This window comes from Bos taurus, chromosome 7, assembly GCF_002263795.3.
Source record: "Bos taurus isolate L1 Dominette 01449 registration number 42190680 breed Hereford chromosome 7, ARS-UCD2.0, whole genome shotgun sequence".
Lineage (NCBI taxonomy): Eukaryota > Metazoa > Chordata > Mammalia > Artiodactyla > Bovidae > Bos > Bos taurus.
Genome location: NC_037334.1, coordinates 11,868,269 through 11,886,159, shown reverse-complemented (window position 1 = coordinate 11,886,159; position 17,891 = coordinate 11,868,269). Strand labels below are relative to the sequence as shown.

The window sequence follows — 17,891 nt, the reverse complement described above, 5'->3', positions numbered from 1 at the left end:
GCTGTTCATTAATCCCCTGCCCATGGGGACACCTTGGAAGGGTATACTTCTTTTGAAGGAAACTAGTAAAATGAGTAGAAAACAGCCTCCAAACAGCAGAGCACCCACAAGGAGGCTCATGGCCCACCGCCTTCCCCTAAACTCTGGAGAAGGATCATTGCTCAAACATTGACGGAGCCCTTGCAGTGCACCAGGCACCATCCAAGCCGTTGGAGATACCAGCGTGCACAAATCAGACACCTCTCAGAGCTGAGGTTCCGACTTAATCTCTCGGAACTTGTAACGTGCCGGTCCGGAGAGGTGGTAGCCCCCAGCCCACTGGACTTTCCTCCCCGCGGGGATGGGACGGTCTCAGGGCAGCAGTAAGGATCGTTCAATCTTGGGACCCCCAACTGGGGCCTTGCTCTACATAAGACCACAGGCAGTACGCGCTCCTGAGGGTGCCCACCAGGAACTTGGGGGTCGTGCTATATGGCTTGAGGTCGTTGCTCCCAAAATAGTGGCAGGGGGCACTAACAGTGGAGGGGGCTGCTAACTGGGCTCGGCTGGGAAGGTGGGGCAGGATCCGACTTAAGGACGGCGACTTCCGGGAACTTGCGGGGTTACTGTGCGCATGCGCCTCCTTCCGGGGAGGCCCCGCCCCCTCCGCGTATTCCGGCTCCGCCCCCGGTGCGAGCGGGCCCCGGGAGCCCGGAGAAAAGCGGTGAGCGCGACTGTTGACAGCATGACTTTGGAGGCGATCCGCTACTCGCGGGGCTCACTGCAGATCCTCGACCAGCTGCTGCTGCCCCAGCAGAGCCGCTATGAAGCGGTGGGCTCGGTGCGCCAGGCCTGGGAAGCCATCCGTGCTATGAAGGTGGAGCCGCGTGGTGGAGCTCAGGTTAGGGTGGGAGTGGTTGCCCTGACTGCTGTCCCTGACGCCCCCAACTCCCCCTCCAGGTGCGTGGCGCCCCAGCCATTGCCCTCGTGGGCTGTCTTAGCCTCGCCGTGGAGCTGCAGGCGGGCGCCGGGGGACCTGGCCTTGCCGCACTCGTGGCCTTCGTCCAGGACGCGCTGAGCTTCCTTGTTACCGCCCGGCCCACCGCCGTCAACATGGCCCGCGCCGCACGGGACCTGGCAGACCTCGCGGCCCAGGAGGCGGAGCGGGAGGGCGCAACGGAGGAGGCGGTCCGAGAGAGGTAGAGGAGCCACGTGCCCGGCACTGTTCAAACCCGAGGCTGTTCATTCGTTCACTGCTGGTGGTGGTGGTGGTGGTGCACAGCTGCCAGTTTTACAGATGGGGAAACTGAGGCAGGGTGCGCTTAATCCAGGGCGACACAGGCAGGCCTGGGACTCAACACCGAGCCGCCTGGCCCCCAGGTCCTTGAACTTAATCCCCTGACTGTCTTCCCTGAACGTCCCCAGCCCTATCTGCCCTTAGAGGTCCTTTTAAGTGCCACCTGGTTTACCTGGTTTTTGCTTTTGAGAAATTTTGTTTCCAGCCCTGGTCCTCGCCCTGCTCTCTTCCAACTCTTTCCCTCCACATCTGCTACACAGATATTCTCCGTTAACCCCACCAGACTTGCTCCTGCCTCAGGGCCTTTGCACACTCAGTGTTTGCAAGCCAGATATCCGCCTAGCTAATCTCCTCCCCCTCAGGTCTCAGGTTTCTGCCTTCCCCATCCCCCATATAATACAATTCATCCCCTACCCTCTGTCTCCTGACTGCTGCCTTTTCCCTCCCTTTATTGTCTGCTAATCATTTGCCTACCCAACCCCAGTGTCAACTCCCTATTAGAGGAGATTATTGTCTTATTCACTGCTATGTCTCCCAGTGCCTGACACACAGGAGATGCCTGGTACAATGTTTTGCGAGAGCGAGTGGAGTTACAGATAGGTGGTTGTAGAAGGGACCAGACCCATGCTGAGAGAGGCTTTCAGCAAGAGAATGCTAGTAGGGCAGTGTTGGGCCATGAGGAGGGGCTGGGGTGGGCCCTGAAGCCTGGCGGCTGGTGCTCAGAGCCCTTTGTCGGCCTTAGAGTGATCTGCTGGGCCGAGGACATGCTGGACAAAGACCTCCGGGACAATCGGAGCATTGGGGACCTGGGAGCCCACCATCTCCTAAAGCGGGCAGCACCCCAGGGTGGCAAGGTGACCGTGCTGACCCACTGCAACACTGGTGCGCTGGCCACCGCTGGCTATGGCACAGCCCTAGGTGAGTGGGCATCCACAGGAATGGGGGAGGTCCCTTTTTGGATGAAAGAGAAAGAAACCCAAACCACTTAATGCATCCCCCAGAAAGGTGACTTTATTAGTTGTTGCACAGAAACACACTCAAGGGGTTGGCTTCAGGTATGGCTGGATCTGGGGACTCAGTAGCATCAGGATCTTTCTATGCCCATCCCTAAGGTCTGCCCTCCTCCAGAGTGGCATCATCCTATCACTCGACTGGTTGGCCAGGATTCAGATCTTGAGGAAAAGAGCCAAGGATCTCTTATTTCGACAGTGTCAAAAAAGTCATGTATCTTGGGGGCCATGATGGAGTCACCTACCTACCCATCTAGGATCAATCACTTAATAGGCCTCATCTGAGCCATGTGCCTAGAAAGTGGGTGGAATCTGGGCTCTAAGAGGACTGAAAGGAAGGGCATAGCCCCCTAAAGAAAAATTAGAGTAGCTGTGACCAGGACTTGGGGGCTGGGTCCTGGCACTCAAGGCAACAGAGTCCACCTGATTCTTAATTCTCCTGGATGTTTCTCTGCCTGCCTCAGTCCCACCTTTGTGCCTGGATACTGAGGCAATGAATTCATTCATTTACTCGTGCTTAGGGATTTCCCTGGTGGTTCAGTGGCTAAGACTCGACGCTTCCGATGCAGGGGGCCCAGGTTCCATCCTTGTTCAGGGAGCTAGATCCCACATGCCACAACTAAGAGTTCAGATGCTACAACTAAAGATTCTACATGCCTCAACTAAGACCTGACGCAACCAAGTAAATATTTTAAAAAATAATACTTATACTTAATAAATGCTTATCTACTGTGTTCCTCATTATTCATCCATGCATCCATTCCTTCAATCACTCAACATTTATTGAGCACCTACTGTGTGTGCCATCATTCACACGTGTGTGCATTCCTTCATTCATTCGACAAACATTTATTAAGCACCTACTATTTGCCAAGCACCATTCTAGCAGTTAGGGACCCAGCAGTGGAGAAAATAGAAGGAATAGACAAAGGCAAGTTAACAGATACCTATGATTCATTTCAAGGTGGTACATACTAAAGAGAAAGCAGGGGATGGCAGTGTGGGGGTTGCTATGTAAGATGGAGTAATCCTGGAAGGCCTCACAGAGAAGGCTTTCTCTAAGCACATGTGTACCAGGCAGAAGGGAACAGCCACTGCAAGGGCCTGGGGGCGGACTGCATGGTTTGGAGTTCCATGCTGCTAGCCAAAGGGTCACCGTGCCCATCTATCCCTTGCTGTCTTATCCTCGCCTCTTCTGGTGGGCTGGGCCCCACAGGTGTGATCCGCTCACTGCATAACCTGGGCCGTCTCGAGCACGCCTTCTGCACAGAGACCCGGCCCTACAACCAGGGAGCCCGGCTGACAGCCTTTGAGCTGGTCTACGAGCAGATCCCCGCCACCCTCATCGCCGACAGCATGGCAGCAGCCGCCATGGCCCACCAAGGCGTGTCAGGTCAGCAGGCAGGGGCACCAGTGGGCAGGGCTCCAGCATCCAGGGCCGGGTGGATCCTGACTCCCAGCGTCTCATTCCCCAGCTGTTGTCGTGGGAGCGGACCGCGTGGTTGCCAATGGCGACACAGCCAACAAGGTGGGCACCTACCAGCTAGCCATCGCAGCCAAGCACCATGGCATCCCCTTCTATGTGGCTGCCCCTAGCTCCTCGTGTGACCTCCGCCTGGAGACAGGCCGGGAGATCGTCATTGAGGAGCGTCCCGACCAGGAGCTGACCGACGTCAATGGGGTCAGGATAGCGGCACCAGGTAAGCCTTCCACTCAGAGAGGGCTGCACCACAGTGCCTGGGAACCTCTGTGTAGGCACCCTGACTGTCACGCGGCAGGTGGCATCTGGGTTATCATCAGCCTTCTAAGACAGGCAGTTCCTTCAAGCCATGTTATTAGAGCAGACATGTCTTGGAGGTCAGATGCACTGGTGTGCGTGTGTGCTCAGTAGTATCTGACTCTTTGCAACCCCGTGGACTGTAGCCTGCCAGGCTCCTCTGTGGGATTCTCCAGGCAAGAAGACCGGAGTGGGTAGCCATTCCCTTCTCCAGCGGATCTTTACCACTGTGCCACCTGGGAAGCCCCCTTCCATGGTCAGAAGGTAGAGTAATAAGTCAGGAGACTTTGAGCAAATTGTCTTCTTATCCACCTCTGTTTTCTCACTTGGATAAGAAGAATACCACCTGGTCAAGTGCTTTTGAAGAGACAGATATTTCTCAGCCTCCCCACACTTCCTGACTGTAGCCAGGTGCCTAAAATTCATCCATAAGGGCCCTATGAGGTATTGTTATGACCTACCTCATACACCCAGGATGTTCAACAAGTTAACCCAGGTGACATTGAGAACAGTGCCTGGCCCTTAGTTAGTGCTCATTAAATAGAAACAGGTTACGATTGAAAACTTTTATTAAAAAAAGGACCAGTTAGGGATAGTTAGGGAGTTTGGGATTGACATGTACACAGTGGTATATTTATTTATTTTTATATCTATATCCATTCCCAATGGCTTGGAGGTAAAGAACCCACCTGCAATGCAGGAGACGTGAGTTCCATTCCCTAGGTCGGGAAGATCCCCTGGAGGAGATGGCAACCCACTTCTGTCTTCTTGCCTAGAAAATTCCACGGACAGAGGAGCCGGGTGGACTACAGTCCATGGGGCCGCAAAGAGTCAGACATCATAGAACACATGATGGATGGGTGTCAAGTTATTCAATTTAACTCACGTTTCAGTTCAAAGATTTATGTACACTGCTATATTTAAAATGGATAACCAACAAGGACCTACCGTATAGCACAGGGAATGCTGCTCAATATTATGTAAAAACCTAAACGGAAAAAGAATTAAAAAAAGACCAGTTAAAACTCCTAAGCACTGAAAATACAATGAGGCCAGCGTCCCTTACTCCAAATATGGAATGAGTGTAAAACAATACAGCTAAGCGGAGGGAAGTCCTAATATTCTATTGTTTTCTGCTGCGATTCCTTATAGCTTTCTAAAAATAGGACACATTAGCAAACTATTATATATACAATGGGTTAACAACAACTATATTCAACACCCTGTGATAAACCATAATGGAAAAGACTATGAAAAGTAAATAAAAATAGATACATTAATTCTGAAAAAATTTTTCTCAGTGCTTTTTGATGTCCCTGCCTTCCTAGGGGCTTAATTATTTAGCACTGGTCAAAATCCACAAGACCATGGAAAGCGGAACTGACAACCCAGCCTGCTTTTCCCTCCAGGAAAGCTGGGTAACACAGACTAGGTGCAATCCAGCGACCCCAGTCTCTGCTGTCACAGGAATGCAGGCCCCAGGGTAATCGGTCTGATTTTTCCAAGAGAAGCCTTAACATTTGTTATAGGGATAAAATCTCCCACATTTTGAAAACTGAAAGTGTTAGTTGCTCAGTCATATCCAACTCTTCGACGTCATGAACTGTAGCCCACCAGGCTCCTCTGGCCATGATTTTCCAGGCAAGAATACTGGAGTGGGTAGCCAGTCCCTTCTCCAGGGGATTTTTTGAAATCTGACTGCTAATTCAGTGGTCTTAAAAAAATAACTGAGCCAGAGAAACCAGTTTGCAGCCTCTTGTGTAAGAGGTTGTTATTCATTCACCAGATAAATTTTTAAGTACCTGATCAATGCCAGCTGCCATGCTAGGGGCCAGGGATACAGGAGTGAAAAAAGTTAAAAGTGGGACTTCCCTGGCAGTCCAGTGGCTAAGACACGATGCTTCCGTAGCAGAGGGCTTGGGTTTGATCCCCGGTCTGGGAACTGAGATCCCTCATGCCTCTTGGCACAACGGAGGAAAAAAAAAGACAAGTCCCTACTCTCGGGGGGCTGACAGTCCAGTGGGGGGACAAACGACAGACGAGACAAAGAGTAAAATTCCAATGTGTTTTCAGAAGGGGATAAATGAACGAGGCACAGAAGGATACAGGAAGTGTCTCTTCAGGGAGTGGGTTACAGGATGATTAGCAAAGTTCTCACTGAGAAGGTGACATTTGAGCAAAGACCTGAAAGGAAATGAAACATTAAATCATATGCATATCTGAGGGAAAGCATCCAGGCAGAGGGCACAGTCCATGCAAAGGCCCCGGGGTAAACTCTTGGAGGTTCCTAAAGAGATTTTTTGGAGAAGGCAATGGCACCCCACTCCAGTACTCTTGCCTGGAAAATCCCATGGATGGAGGAGCCTGGTAGGCTGCAGTCCATGGGGTCGCTAAGAGTCAGGCACGACTGAGCAACTTCACTTTCACTTTTTACTTTCATGCATTGGAGAAGGAAATGGCAACCCACTCCAGTATTCTTGCCTGGAGAATCCCAGGGACAGAGGAGCCTGGTGGGCTGCCGTCTGTGGGGTCGCACAGAGTCGGACATGTCTGAAGAGATTCTTGGAGCAGGCACAAGTTGGGTAGACGTGTATAAGTCTTTGAAGCCTTCTTAGCAACAATCCGGGAATGTCAGGGTGTCTAAACTTGTTACTGGGTGTCAAAACCCATGCATTTGTGTATTTTGGGGGTCAGGATCCCCAGATTCTCAAGGATTCCGCAACCCCAAGAACCACCATGAGGGAGACATGTGACAATAGCTTAAGTACATCCACTGACCAAATACCTGCCTTCTTGCTTCTCCTCCCTGCAGGAATTGGGGTTTGGAATCCTGCCTTTGATGTCACCCCCCACGACCTCATCACTGGCGGCATCATCACAGAGCTGGGTGTCTTTGCCCCCGAGGAGCTCCAGGCAGCCCTTAGTGCCACCATCTCCTGAGTGGAACACCCTAGATGGACCCCAGAAGTAACCAACCTAGCTCTCCATAGCTTCCATATGCCCTCCATATCCCCATTATTTTTATAATAAACTTATTGAATGTTCTGCACAACCGCTGACCTTCTTCCCATAACCACAGTACTTCCCAGAGCAGGGCATCAGGTAGAATACGGGAAGAGCCTGTGTGTGGCTTGAGAGGCCAGCATCTGGAGCCCAGCTGCCTGAGTTCATACCCCAGCTCCACCTCTTTTTCTGCAGTGTGATCTTGGCCACATCACTTCATCTCTCCCATACTTTCTTTTCCTCATTTATAAAATGCAGATAATACTGGTACCTCCCTCTTAAATTGCTCTCAGGGCTGAAATGAAGGTGACACCTTAGGTGCAGAATTTTAAAGGATGTCATAAGAAGCTCAGTAATCAAGATAAATGGGCTTCCCTGATAGCTCAGTTGGTAAAGAATCCACCTGCAATGCAGGAGACCCCAGTTCAATTCTTGGGTCAGGAGATCCCGTGGAGAAGGGATAGGCTACCCACTCCAGTTTTCTTGGGCTTCCCTTGTGGCTCAGCTGGTAAAGAATCTGCCCGAAATGCAGGAGACCTGGGTTCAATCCCTGGGTTGGGAAGATACCCAGGAGAAGGGAAAGGCTACCCATTCCTGTATTCTGGCCTAGAGAATTCCATGGACTGTATAGTTCATGGGGTCACAAAGAGTCAGACACAACTGAGTGACTTTCACTTTCAATCAAGATAAATAACAGCTTCCTGCATGTTTTTTTTTTGAAAAATCAAAATTAATGCAGGGAATTTCCTGGTGGTCCAGTGGTTAGAACTCTGCACTTCTGCTGCAGCAGGCATAGCTGGGGAACTAAGATCCGGCATCCCAGTGGCACAAACAAAAAAAAATGGGACTTCCCACTCGTGGCTCAGTGGTTAGGATTCTGCCCTTCCAATACAGAGGACACAGGTTCTGTCCCTGGTCAGGGAACTAAAATCCCATGTGCCTCATAGTGTGCCCCCTCCCCCAAAAAAAGAACAGAAAAGAAAGAAAAATTAATGCAAAAAAAAAAAGACCTCCACGATGAACAAAATATCAAGATATTCAATAGAATGAAACCCTGACCTTGCCTATCCTGACTTTCCCTAAGTTTTGATAACCAGCGCTCATACCAGTAACATTTAATCAGACAGCCAGTCCACAGGCTGTAGTGGGCAATTTGATTTTTTTAATATTAAAATATTATTTTTGAATGTTGAAAATATTTTTATCTTGGTTACTGAAGTTTGGTGTGCTTAGTCACTCAGTCGTGTCTGACTCTTTGCCATCCCATGGACTAGCCCACCAGGCTCCTCTGTCCATGGGATTCTCCAGACAAGAATACTGGAGTGGGTTGCCATTCCCTTCTCCAGGGGATCTTCCCAACTCAGGGATCGAACCCAGGTCTCCCACATTGTAGGTGGATTCTTTATCCTGTGAGCCATCAGGGAAGCCCACTGAAGTGTGGGGCACCATTATTTTTTTTTTTTTTTGAGGTAAACTGAATTTTACTAACAAAAAGCATAAGACAATGTAAGTTTTACAAAACAAGTGACCAATAAATGTTAGGCTATCATTATAACCCTTACTTCGAAATTTTTGCCAAACGCTGGCTATGATCAACTACCATTGTGAGTAGCTCGTCCCTTTAACTTTGCCACGTTGTATCCCGTGAGTCATTGCGCCCTTCAGCCCCACTGTATCCCATCGTGCCCTGCGCCTTCCTTCTGCGACTTTCCCCTCTTCCGATGCGTGGATGACAATGGCGCAGGGGCAGCGCAAGTTCCAGGCGCAGAAGCCAGCGAAGAGCAAGGCGGCGGCGGCGGCGGCCTCGGCTCGGAACCGGGGCCCGAGGAAGGGCGGTGAGAAGCGGGCCGGGGGCTCGAGGGTGAGGTGGGCCCAATGTTCTCCAGCCTCACGAGAGCACGTTTCTCCCCAGGTCGCGTTATCGCACCCAAGAAGGCACGCATCGTGCAGCAGCAGCAGCTCAAGAAGGTGAGTGCGGGCGTGCAGCAGGTCGGGGATGGAGAAGTCCCAGTGCTGTGAGCCTCAGTTTCCTCCTTTGTGCGGTGGGTACGGAAACATTATCTAGCAACCCACGGGTCTCCTAAAGCAGGGATTGGCGCGCAGTAAAGTGTTCACATTGTTAGCTGCTTTCGCGAAATTGTCCTCGTTAAATCAGTCAGTTCAGTTCAATTCAGTCGCTCAGTCGTGTCCGACTCTGCGACCCCATGAATCGCAGCACGCCAGGCCTCCCTGTCTATCACCAACTCCCCGAGTTCACTCAAACTCATGTCCATCGAGTCGGTGATGCCATCCAACCATCTCACCCTCTGTCGTCCCCTTCTCCTGCCCCCAATCCCTCCCAGCATCAGGGTCTTTTCCAATGAGTCAGCTCTTCGCATGAGGTGCCCAGAGTATTGCAGTTTCAGCTTCAACATCAGTCCTTCCAATGAACACTCAGGACTGATCTCCTTTAGGATGGACTGGTTGGATCTCCTTGCAGTCCAAGGGACTCTCAAGAGTCTTCTCCAACACCACAGTTCAAAAGCATCGATTCTATGGCACTCAGCTTTCTTCACAGTCCAACTTTCACATCCATTGATGACCGCTGGAAAAACCATAGCCTTGACTAGACGGACCTTTGTTGGCAAAGTAATATTTCTGCTTTTCAATATGCTATCTAGGTTGTCATAACTTCCAAGGAGTAAGCGTCTTTTAATTTCATGGCTGCAGTCACCATCTGCAGTGATTTTGGAGCCCCCAAAAATAAAGTCGGACACTGTTTCCACTGTTTCCCCATCTATTTCCCATGAAGTGATGGGACCAGATGCCATGATCTTCGTTTTCTGAATGTTGAGCTTTAAGCCAACTTTTTCACTCTCCTTTTTCACTTTCATCAAGAGGCTTTTTAGTTCCTCTTCACTTTCTGCCATAGGGTGGTGTCATCTGCATATCAGGTTATTGGTATTTCTCCCAGCAGTCTTGAATCCAGCTTGTGCTTCTTCCAGCCCAGCGTTTCTCATGATGTACTCTGCATATAAGTTAAATAAGCAGGGTGACAATATACAGCCTTGATGTACTCCTTTTCCTATTTGGAACCAATCTGTTGTTCCATGTCCAGTTCTAACTGTTGCTTCCTGACCTGCATATAGATTTCTCAAGAGGCAGGTCAGGTGATCTGGTGTTCCCATCTCTTGAAGAATTTTCCACAGTTTATTGTGATCCACACAGTCAAAGGCTTTGGCATAGTCAATAAAGCAGAAGTAGATGTTTTTCTGGAACTCTTGCTTTTTCGATGATCCAGTGGATGTTGGCAATTTGATCTCTGGTTCCTCTGCCTTTTCTAAAACCAGCTTGAACATGTGGAATTTCACAGTTCACGTACTGCTGAAGCCTGGCTTGGAGAATTTTGAGCATTACTTTACTAGCATGTGAGATGAGTGCAATTGTGCGGTAGTTTGAGCATTCTTTGGCATTGCCTTTCTTTAGAATTGCAATGAAAACTGACCTTTTCCAGTCCTGTGGCCACTGCTGAGTTTTCCAAATTTGCTGGCATATTGAGTGCAGCACTTTCACAGCATATCTTTCAGGATTTGAAATAGCTCAACTGGAATTCCATCACCTCCACTAGCTTTGTTCGTAGTGATGCTTTCTAAGCCCCACTTGACTTCACATTCCAGGATGTCTGGCTCTAGGTGGGTGATCACACCATCGTGATTATCTGGGTCGTGAAGCTCTTTTTTGTACAGTTCTTCTGTGTATTCTTGCCACCTCTTTTTAATATCTTCTGCTTCTGTTAGGTCCATACCATTTCTGTCCTTTATTGAGCCCATCTTTGCATGAAATGTGCCCTTGGTATCTCTAATTTTCTTGAAGAGATCTCTAGTCTTTCCCATTCTGTTGTCCTCGTTAATAGACATCAAAAAAACAGGCAGCCTGGGAAAGGAGTTAAAAACCCCAGCCTTGCAAGAAGGATGTGCTGGATGCAAAACGCAGTCCTGTTGACAGCTAGGTCTTAACTGAAATGGTCCTAATGATAGCACTTCTGTCCTAGAAATGTCAGGATTCAGGGCCATAGGAGTGCTTGTAGGGGAACAGGGTTAAATTTATAAAGAAGTTGCGGAAAGACTTATTAAGATTGCAGAGAAGTTTCAGAGAGATCTGGTGGAGTCAGATCTGAATTTGAATTGCACTCTGCACAGTAACTCGCCCTTTGTTGTTGTTCAGTCGCTAAGTTATGTCAGACTCTCTGTGACCCTGTGGACTGCAGCACGCCAGGCTTTCCTGTCCTTCACTATCTCCCAGAGTTGCTCAAACTCATGTCCATTGAGTCGGTGATGCCATCCAACCATCTCTTCACCTGTCGCTCCTTCTCCTGCCTTCAGTCTTTCCCAGCATCCAGGTCTTTTCCAGTGAGTCAGTTCCTCGCATCAGGAAGCCAAAGTATTGGAGCTTCAACTTCAGTGTCAGTCCTTCCAATGAATATTCAGGGTTGATCTCCTTTAGGATTGACAGGTTTGATCTCTTTGCAGTCCAAGGGACTCTCAAGAGTCTTTTCCAACACCACAGTTCAAAAGCATCGATTGTTCAGTCCTTCGCCCTACAATCTTGAGCATATTGTTCAGAGCCTCAGTTTTTTGTCTTTTTGTTTTGGCTACAGCATGCAGCTTGCATGCTGCAGCTTGCAGGATCTAGGTGCCCCAAACAAGGGATTGAACCCTTGCCCTCTGCAGTGGAAGCACAGTCTTAACTCCAGGATGTGAGAGCCTCAGTTTTCTTAGCCTTGGGTACCGTGCTTACCTCCACCTGGCAGCTGGAGGAGGGAAGTGTCTCTTGGGCAGCTCAAGCTCAGTATATCCAAAACCAGGCTCTCCCACTCTGCTCCATCAGCCTACCATGATCCTACCAGTCTCTCCTTCCAGATATTCAGGATTCCCCCTTTCTCTCTCATCCAGGTTGGATCTCATCCTTTTTGCCTTCAGGATTTTTTTTTTTTTTTAATATTTATTGGGCTGTGCTGGGTCTCAGTTGTGGCAGATGGACTGTTAGTTGTGGCATGTGGGATCTAAATTCCCTGACCAGGGATCAAACCTGAGCCCCCGGCATTGGGAGAGCAGAGTCTTAGCCACTGGACCACCAGGGAAGTCCCTGCCTTCAGGATTAATCTAGAATGCACTCACTTTTCACCTCCTTGATCCCCCTCCCACCTGGCCCCATCCCATCATCTAAAAACACCTGAACTAGAGCAGTCACATCTTCCCAGATCTCCTTCCCCTGCTCCTCCAGTAATAGCCACGGGGCGCCGTTGAGCATCTGAGAGCTCCTGAACCAGGGAAGCTCTGCTCAGAACCCTGCATGACTCCACCTTGCTCAGGAAGAGCCTAAGTTCTCCCCATGGGGCCTGGCACTTTTTAGCCCTGTCTTTGCCCTGCCCTCACCCGCTCCCTCTCTTTCCTCCTGGCTCACTCCCTCTAGCCTAACTGGCCCCTTAACTGCCCCTTGACCCACCTGGGAACGTTGGCACTACTTGTTTCCTCCACCTGGATTCTTTCCCAGAAGTCCACACTGCTTCCTTCCTCCAGGTCAAGGCTGGCAGCCAGCGTTGCTTCTGAGCAGCCATCCCTGATGGTAACCTCACCACCACACCTCTCGCTCATTATCCTTTCTCTTTTCTCCACAACAGCACTTATTATCCGCCATCATTCAACAGTTTACCAGAGTGTCATTGAAGGTTACACACACACACACACACACACACATGTGCGTGCGCGGTCTCTCTCTCTCTCTCTGAATGTCAGCTCCGTGAAGGCAGAAGGTTTTCTGTGTCTTTGCTATTGTGTCCCCTGCGCCCAGGTGTGTGGTGACACCCTTGGTACCATGGTCATTGGAACTCATAGAGCAAGGAAGCAGTTTAGGTCATAGGATTAAACTGTCAGTTTTGGACCCAAACACTTGGGCTCTGATTGCTATGCCTTTATTTGTTCCACCTCATATCTCTCAGAGCCCCAGTTCACCATTTGCCAAGCAGAGATGATGGGACAAGAAGGGGCTGGAGTTTTAAGCCAGAGAGTCTGGGCGGGCTGGGTTCCAGTTTCCCATCGCTCAGATAGTTTGGGAGCCCTGGCCAAGTGCCTCCTCCCTGCAGGTGCCTCTGTTTCTCCATCCATAAAATGGGAATGAGCAGAAGTTTAGAAGCTGAGGTCCAGAGATGAGAAGGGATGTTCTGTGTGTGTACAGTGTTCTCAGAGGGTGGGAGCGCCAGCCACCAGACTCTAAGGTGCTTTTTCAGCGAGAGGGTTGCTGATCTAGCCCCTGGTGAGCTCACAGAACAAAAGGCAGCAGGCCAGGCCCTCCCTCCCACCTCAGGTCCCAGTCTGATTGCTCCATACTTGCTCCCCCCAGAACCTGGAGGTTGGGATCCGGAAGAAGATTGAGCATGATGTGGTGATGAAAGCCAGCACCAGCCTGCCCAAAAAGCTGGCGCTTTTGAAGGCCAGCACCAAGAAGAAGGAGGCCTCCTCCTCCACCAAGATGCCTGCCTAAGGATGCGCCCCAGCAGTGATCACCACTGCAGCCCCCTCCTCTGTGCTCAGACCTGTGCAGGTAACCCCATGGGAAAGAGGAACTGTGCTCTCCAAAGACTTGAATTGCACCTCGAACTTGACTGGGCCCTGGCCCATGAGCCAGTGAGTAGCAGGTCAGAAGCACACTGACGGACTGGCTTTGCAGGTGCCGAGGTCTCCGCACAGGCCAAGGCCAGGGGGATCTTTTCACCGACTTCCTGTGTCCCCACTACCCCCTCCCACATCCTGTCTGGATAACTTGGAGCAAGACACCTGACTTTGTCATTCCTCCCATGGTCACATGCTCCTGTGAGGAGGCTGTGCTGGGGCCTCGGGCCAGGTGCCTGGACCGCCCGGCCAGCCCCAGTTTACACACGAGCCACATGTCCAGGGAAGGGTGGACAAGCTTCCGCACCTCCAGCCTGGGGGCTGGGGGAGAGTCTTTTCTTTCTTCCTACCTTGGGTGACTCACCTGCTTGCCCTCTACAAATATCCCTGTGTCTTCCTGTCTGCCAGGGACAGGCCAGACAGCCTAGGGAGCCACTTTCCCATTCTCGGGGCAGACACTGATACCACCTTGTAGAGTCAAAGTGCTGATTAAACCAGAAGCGTTTTTGAACTTCTCTGTGCCATCTTTATCGTTATAAAAAGTCATAACAGTGAGTATGTAGCCGTGCCTGTGGCCCAGACGCGGTTCAGGTGCTTCCCACACGTCTCATCTCAATCCTCACGATGCCCAGGTCAGGTCACGTCATTCATGGTCCCGAGCAAGGACTTGAACCCGCCACTGGCAGAATCGCAGTGCAGTCTCTCAGCTGCCAAACCACTGCCTCCCTTCACAGACCCACGTTTCTGACCTGTTCCATCCTGGGCTCCCCTCCTCTAAATCTGCCGTCTTGAAGACCAACCACTTATGGTTTTGAGATTAATGTGGCCAATTCTGATGAAACTGGTAGAAAATCCTACTTAAAGAGTGGTGTTGTCATATCCTAGTGGCTTGCCCAGTGGCTGGGTGGGTAAAGAATCCGCCTGCAATGCACGAGACACTGGGGTGCAGGTTTGATCAAGGACCTGGGGAGCAGGGACCAGGGCAGGCTATAGTCTGGGGGATGCTAAGCTGCTGTCTTTGGAGGGAGGTGGGCATGTGGTGGCTGATCGTCCCAGGCGAGTGACTAATTCCCTGGTGGCCCAGCCTTTCCCAGCCAGTCTCACCCACCCCACATGGGTTTCCTTTGTCCCACATAGTAGTGGTCAACATTTTTTGAACACCCAACATTTTTCTAAAAAGAGGGAACAGGGACTTCGCTGGCAATCCAGTGGTTAAAACTCCACACTCCCAGTGCAGGGGGCACGGGCAGTCCCTGGTCTGGACGATGTCACATGGCTCAGCCAAGTAACAAAAAGCAGGGAACAACCACTGTGGAAAACAGTCCGGTGGCTCCTCACTAAGTTTAGCCCGGAGTTGCCACCACGTGACCCGGCCCTTCTCCCAGGCACACACCTTAAGGGACTGAACTCAGACAGCATCTCACACACTACATTCACAGCAGCACTGGTCACAGTCACCCAAAGGTGGCAGCAACCAAATGCCCAGCAGATAACTGGATAAACAAAATGTAGATTATCCATACAATGGAGTATTTATTATTTGGCCATATAAAACAATGGCCTCTGGTGGCTCATTGGTAAAGAATCCGCCTATAATGCAGGAGACTGGGGTTTGATCCCTGGGGTCAGGAAGATCCCCTGGAGGAGGAAATGGCAACTCTGTCCAGTATTCTTGCCTGGAGAGTCCCCGTGGACAGAGGAGCCTGCTGGGCTACAGTCCATGGGGTTGCAGAGCCGGACAGGACTAAGTGACTAAGCTATCAGTCACCATAAGACAGAACGATACAGACTACACCATGGGTGAACCTCAAAAACATTCTGAAAGCAGACAGACACAAAAGGCCACGTAATACGTGATTCCGTATATGTGAAATGTCCAGAAGAGGCAAATCCACAGAGACTGGAATGCACTCTGGGGTGCCAGGAAATGGGGAGTGTCAGCTAATGGGTATGGCTTCAGCTTTGGAAGGCAGTGATAAGATTTTGCAGCTTGATAGAGGTTGCAAACATTGTGGAGGTGCTAAATGCCACTGAATTATACCCTTCTAAATGATAAATGTTCCTTGTGGGTTTTAACCACTGGAAAAAAAAGGCAGGAAGGGAAATTTCACACCCCCTCCCCCAAAAAAATCTTAATTTACATCTCAAAAAAACGAGTTGTGGCAGCAGAGCCCTAATTTGATAGAGACTTCACAGTTGGGAGTTACCTGGAGTCCAGGGCTCAGGATTTCTGTTGGGGAGGATGGAGCTGGTGAATGGCTCACAGACCCTTAACTAGAGGGCAGGACCGCTGCTGGGCTCTGTGACACCCCCAGGGCACACCCTTCTTTGAACCCCACCTAGGGGCCTGGACCTCCTGCCATCTGCCCACCTCACAGCAGTTTTCTACCCTAAGCAGGAAGCAAGTGACTTGTGCCCTTGAAATGGGATTGCTTTGAAATCCCATTGGATTTTTCCTCAATGGGGATTTTTCCTCAAATTATTCATTTATGGCTGTGTTGAGTCTTTGTTACTGTGCTCAGGCTTTCTCTAGTTGCAGCAAGCAGGGCCTACTGTTTATTACAGTGTGCGGGCTTCTCATTGCGGTGACTTCACAGGCTCTAGGGCAAACGGGCTCAGTAGTTGCGGCACACTGGCTCTGTTGCTCTGAGCTTGTGGGATCTTCCCTGATCTGGGATCAAATCTGTGTCTCCTGCATTGGCAAGTGGATTCTTAACCAGTGGACTGCCAGCGAAGTCCATGATGGGCATTCATTGTGCGCCTACTGCATACCAACCTCTGCGCTAAGGGAGAACTGAGAGCTGACATTTTAGTGGGGAGAACAGGAAACAGGAAGTCCCAGGCCACCCCCTCCAGACCCCACCCTCCTCCCTGAGCTGCCTCCTGGCCTTTTTCAGCCCCTATTGCTCCTCCGCTCCCAGGTGTCCCCGCAGAGAGCCTCCTCTGTCCCCCGCCCCAGGAGGTGGTCCCTGTGCCACTCTCCTCCGTTTTCTGTTCTGCATCTTTGTTATGTCTTGAGCACGTGGAACAATGGACAGCAGTTGCTCCACGAACAAGTGTTTGTTGAATGAAGGAAGGAAGGAACATTTTGCGTCTCAGTGAATCTTTCTGACCATTCAAAGCACCGTCTCCATACAACACGTGCTTGCCTTCCGGGTTAGCTGATTCATAACAGCCTCTTCGAACTTCACAGCTCCTTGAATTGTCAGCAACTGATAGCAATTCAAAACCACTGTTACCTGCTCCTTCCGGCTCATCCAGCCGAGGTCCCATTGACAAGCCTCCTCCCCTGTGGAAAAACCAATTGGCCTCCATTCGGACATGTATTTACTCGAATAGTCTGAATAGTCTGATATGTCCTTAAGAGGGCCTGTTTTTCTGGACTCTTGAACCTCGTGGAACATCTGCCTGGTTCCCATAGGAGTTCAATAGAAAAAAAAAAATCTTAATACGTGTCCTTTATTTGTCAGTGAGAGCCATGATTACACCCGCTTTTGAAAATTATCTTTTAAACTTTCTATGTGGAATCTCAAAAGGGCGAGGGCTGGGACTCTCTGGGCTCTGGGTGCCATCTGGCGCGTCCCTCAGCCACAAGGGGGCGCCTCAGACCCTGGGCCAAGCCCATGAGGCAGGGCAGGTGGAGGACTCTTGTAAACTGGCTCCCTTTGTCCCTCTGATGCCAGCCCCTTGGAGGGGGACCCCAGGGGTGAGGAAGGGCATTCAGGTGTGACAGATATGGAATCTGGACTGTCAACCCATCTGTTTTGTCTTCCCCGACCCTCCACCCTGTCACTGTCCCGAGTGACTCCTCTCCTTCCTAGCACGTGGGTCCTGCCCGCAAATCCCCTTTTAGTGTCGCAGCCGAGAGCCCCAAACTTGGGCAAATCCCCATACCTCCTGTTCTTTTCAGTCCCTCTCTGAGCCTCAGTTTCCGCACCTGTTAAATGGAGACCCTAACACCTCGTCCTGAGTGTGGAGAATTCGCTGAACCTTAAGGCTGTGACAGCTGCCTTTGTGTCCTGGGTGGGGTGGGAAGCCCAGTTCCAGCCACTCAGCCTGTCTTCTTTCCCTGCTTCCCCCACCCTCGCCACTCTGCCCACCCCCTACCCCTCCCCGCAGTCATTAAATGTAGCTTTTTCAGACAATTATTCCTGCAGGAGCCTTTTTCTCTCTTGCCT

At 50.7% G+C, this 17,891-nt stretch overlaps 2 protein-coding genes across 2 annotated transcripts; both read left to right on the top strand.

Moving 5' to 3' along the window:
- Positions 1-692: 692 nt before the first annotated feature.
- On the top strand, positions 693-7,109 carry MRI1 (methylthioribose-1-phosphate isomerase 1). Its single transcript, NM_001046387.1, is given in 6 exon segments — positions 693-856; positions 940-1,178; positions 2,019-2,194; positions 3,503-3,679; positions 3,762-3,986; positions 6,876-7,109. Coding segments are annotated over 6 exon segments (1,077 nt in total). The 5' UTR covers positions 693-724; the 3' UTR covers positions 7,004-7,109.
- Positions 7,110-8,784: 1,675 nt separating this feature from the next.
- Positions 8,785-14,224, top strand: C7H19orf53 (chromosome 7 C19orf53 homolog). Its single transcript, NM_001076345.2, has 3 exons — positions 8,785-8,901; positions 8,979-9,034; positions 13,445-14,224. The coding sequence occupies exons 1-3, from the start codon at positions 8,802-8,804 to the stop codon at positions 13,583-13,585; spliced, it is 297 nt and encodes a 98-aa protein (NP_001069813.1). The 5' UTR covers positions 8,785-8,801; the 3' UTR covers positions 13,586-14,224.
- The last annotated feature ends 3,667 nt before the right edge of the window (positions 14,225-17,891 follow it).

Excerpts from the sequence above, each read along its gene's own strand:
- C7H19orf53 (NM_001076345.2), top strand. The coding sequence starts at position 8,802 with ATGGCGCAGGGGCAGCGCAAGTTCCAGGCGCAGAAGCCAGCGAAGAGC. Across the intron at positions 8,902-8,978 it reads CCGGGGCCCGAGGAAGGGCG|GTCGCGTTATCGCACCCAAG; the intron begins GTGAGAAGCGGG and ends GTTTCTCCCCAG. Across the intron at positions 9,035-13,444 it reads AGCAGCAGCAGCTCAAGAAG|AACCTGGAGGTTGGGATCCG; the intron begins GTGAGTGCGGGC and ends TGCTCCCCCCAG.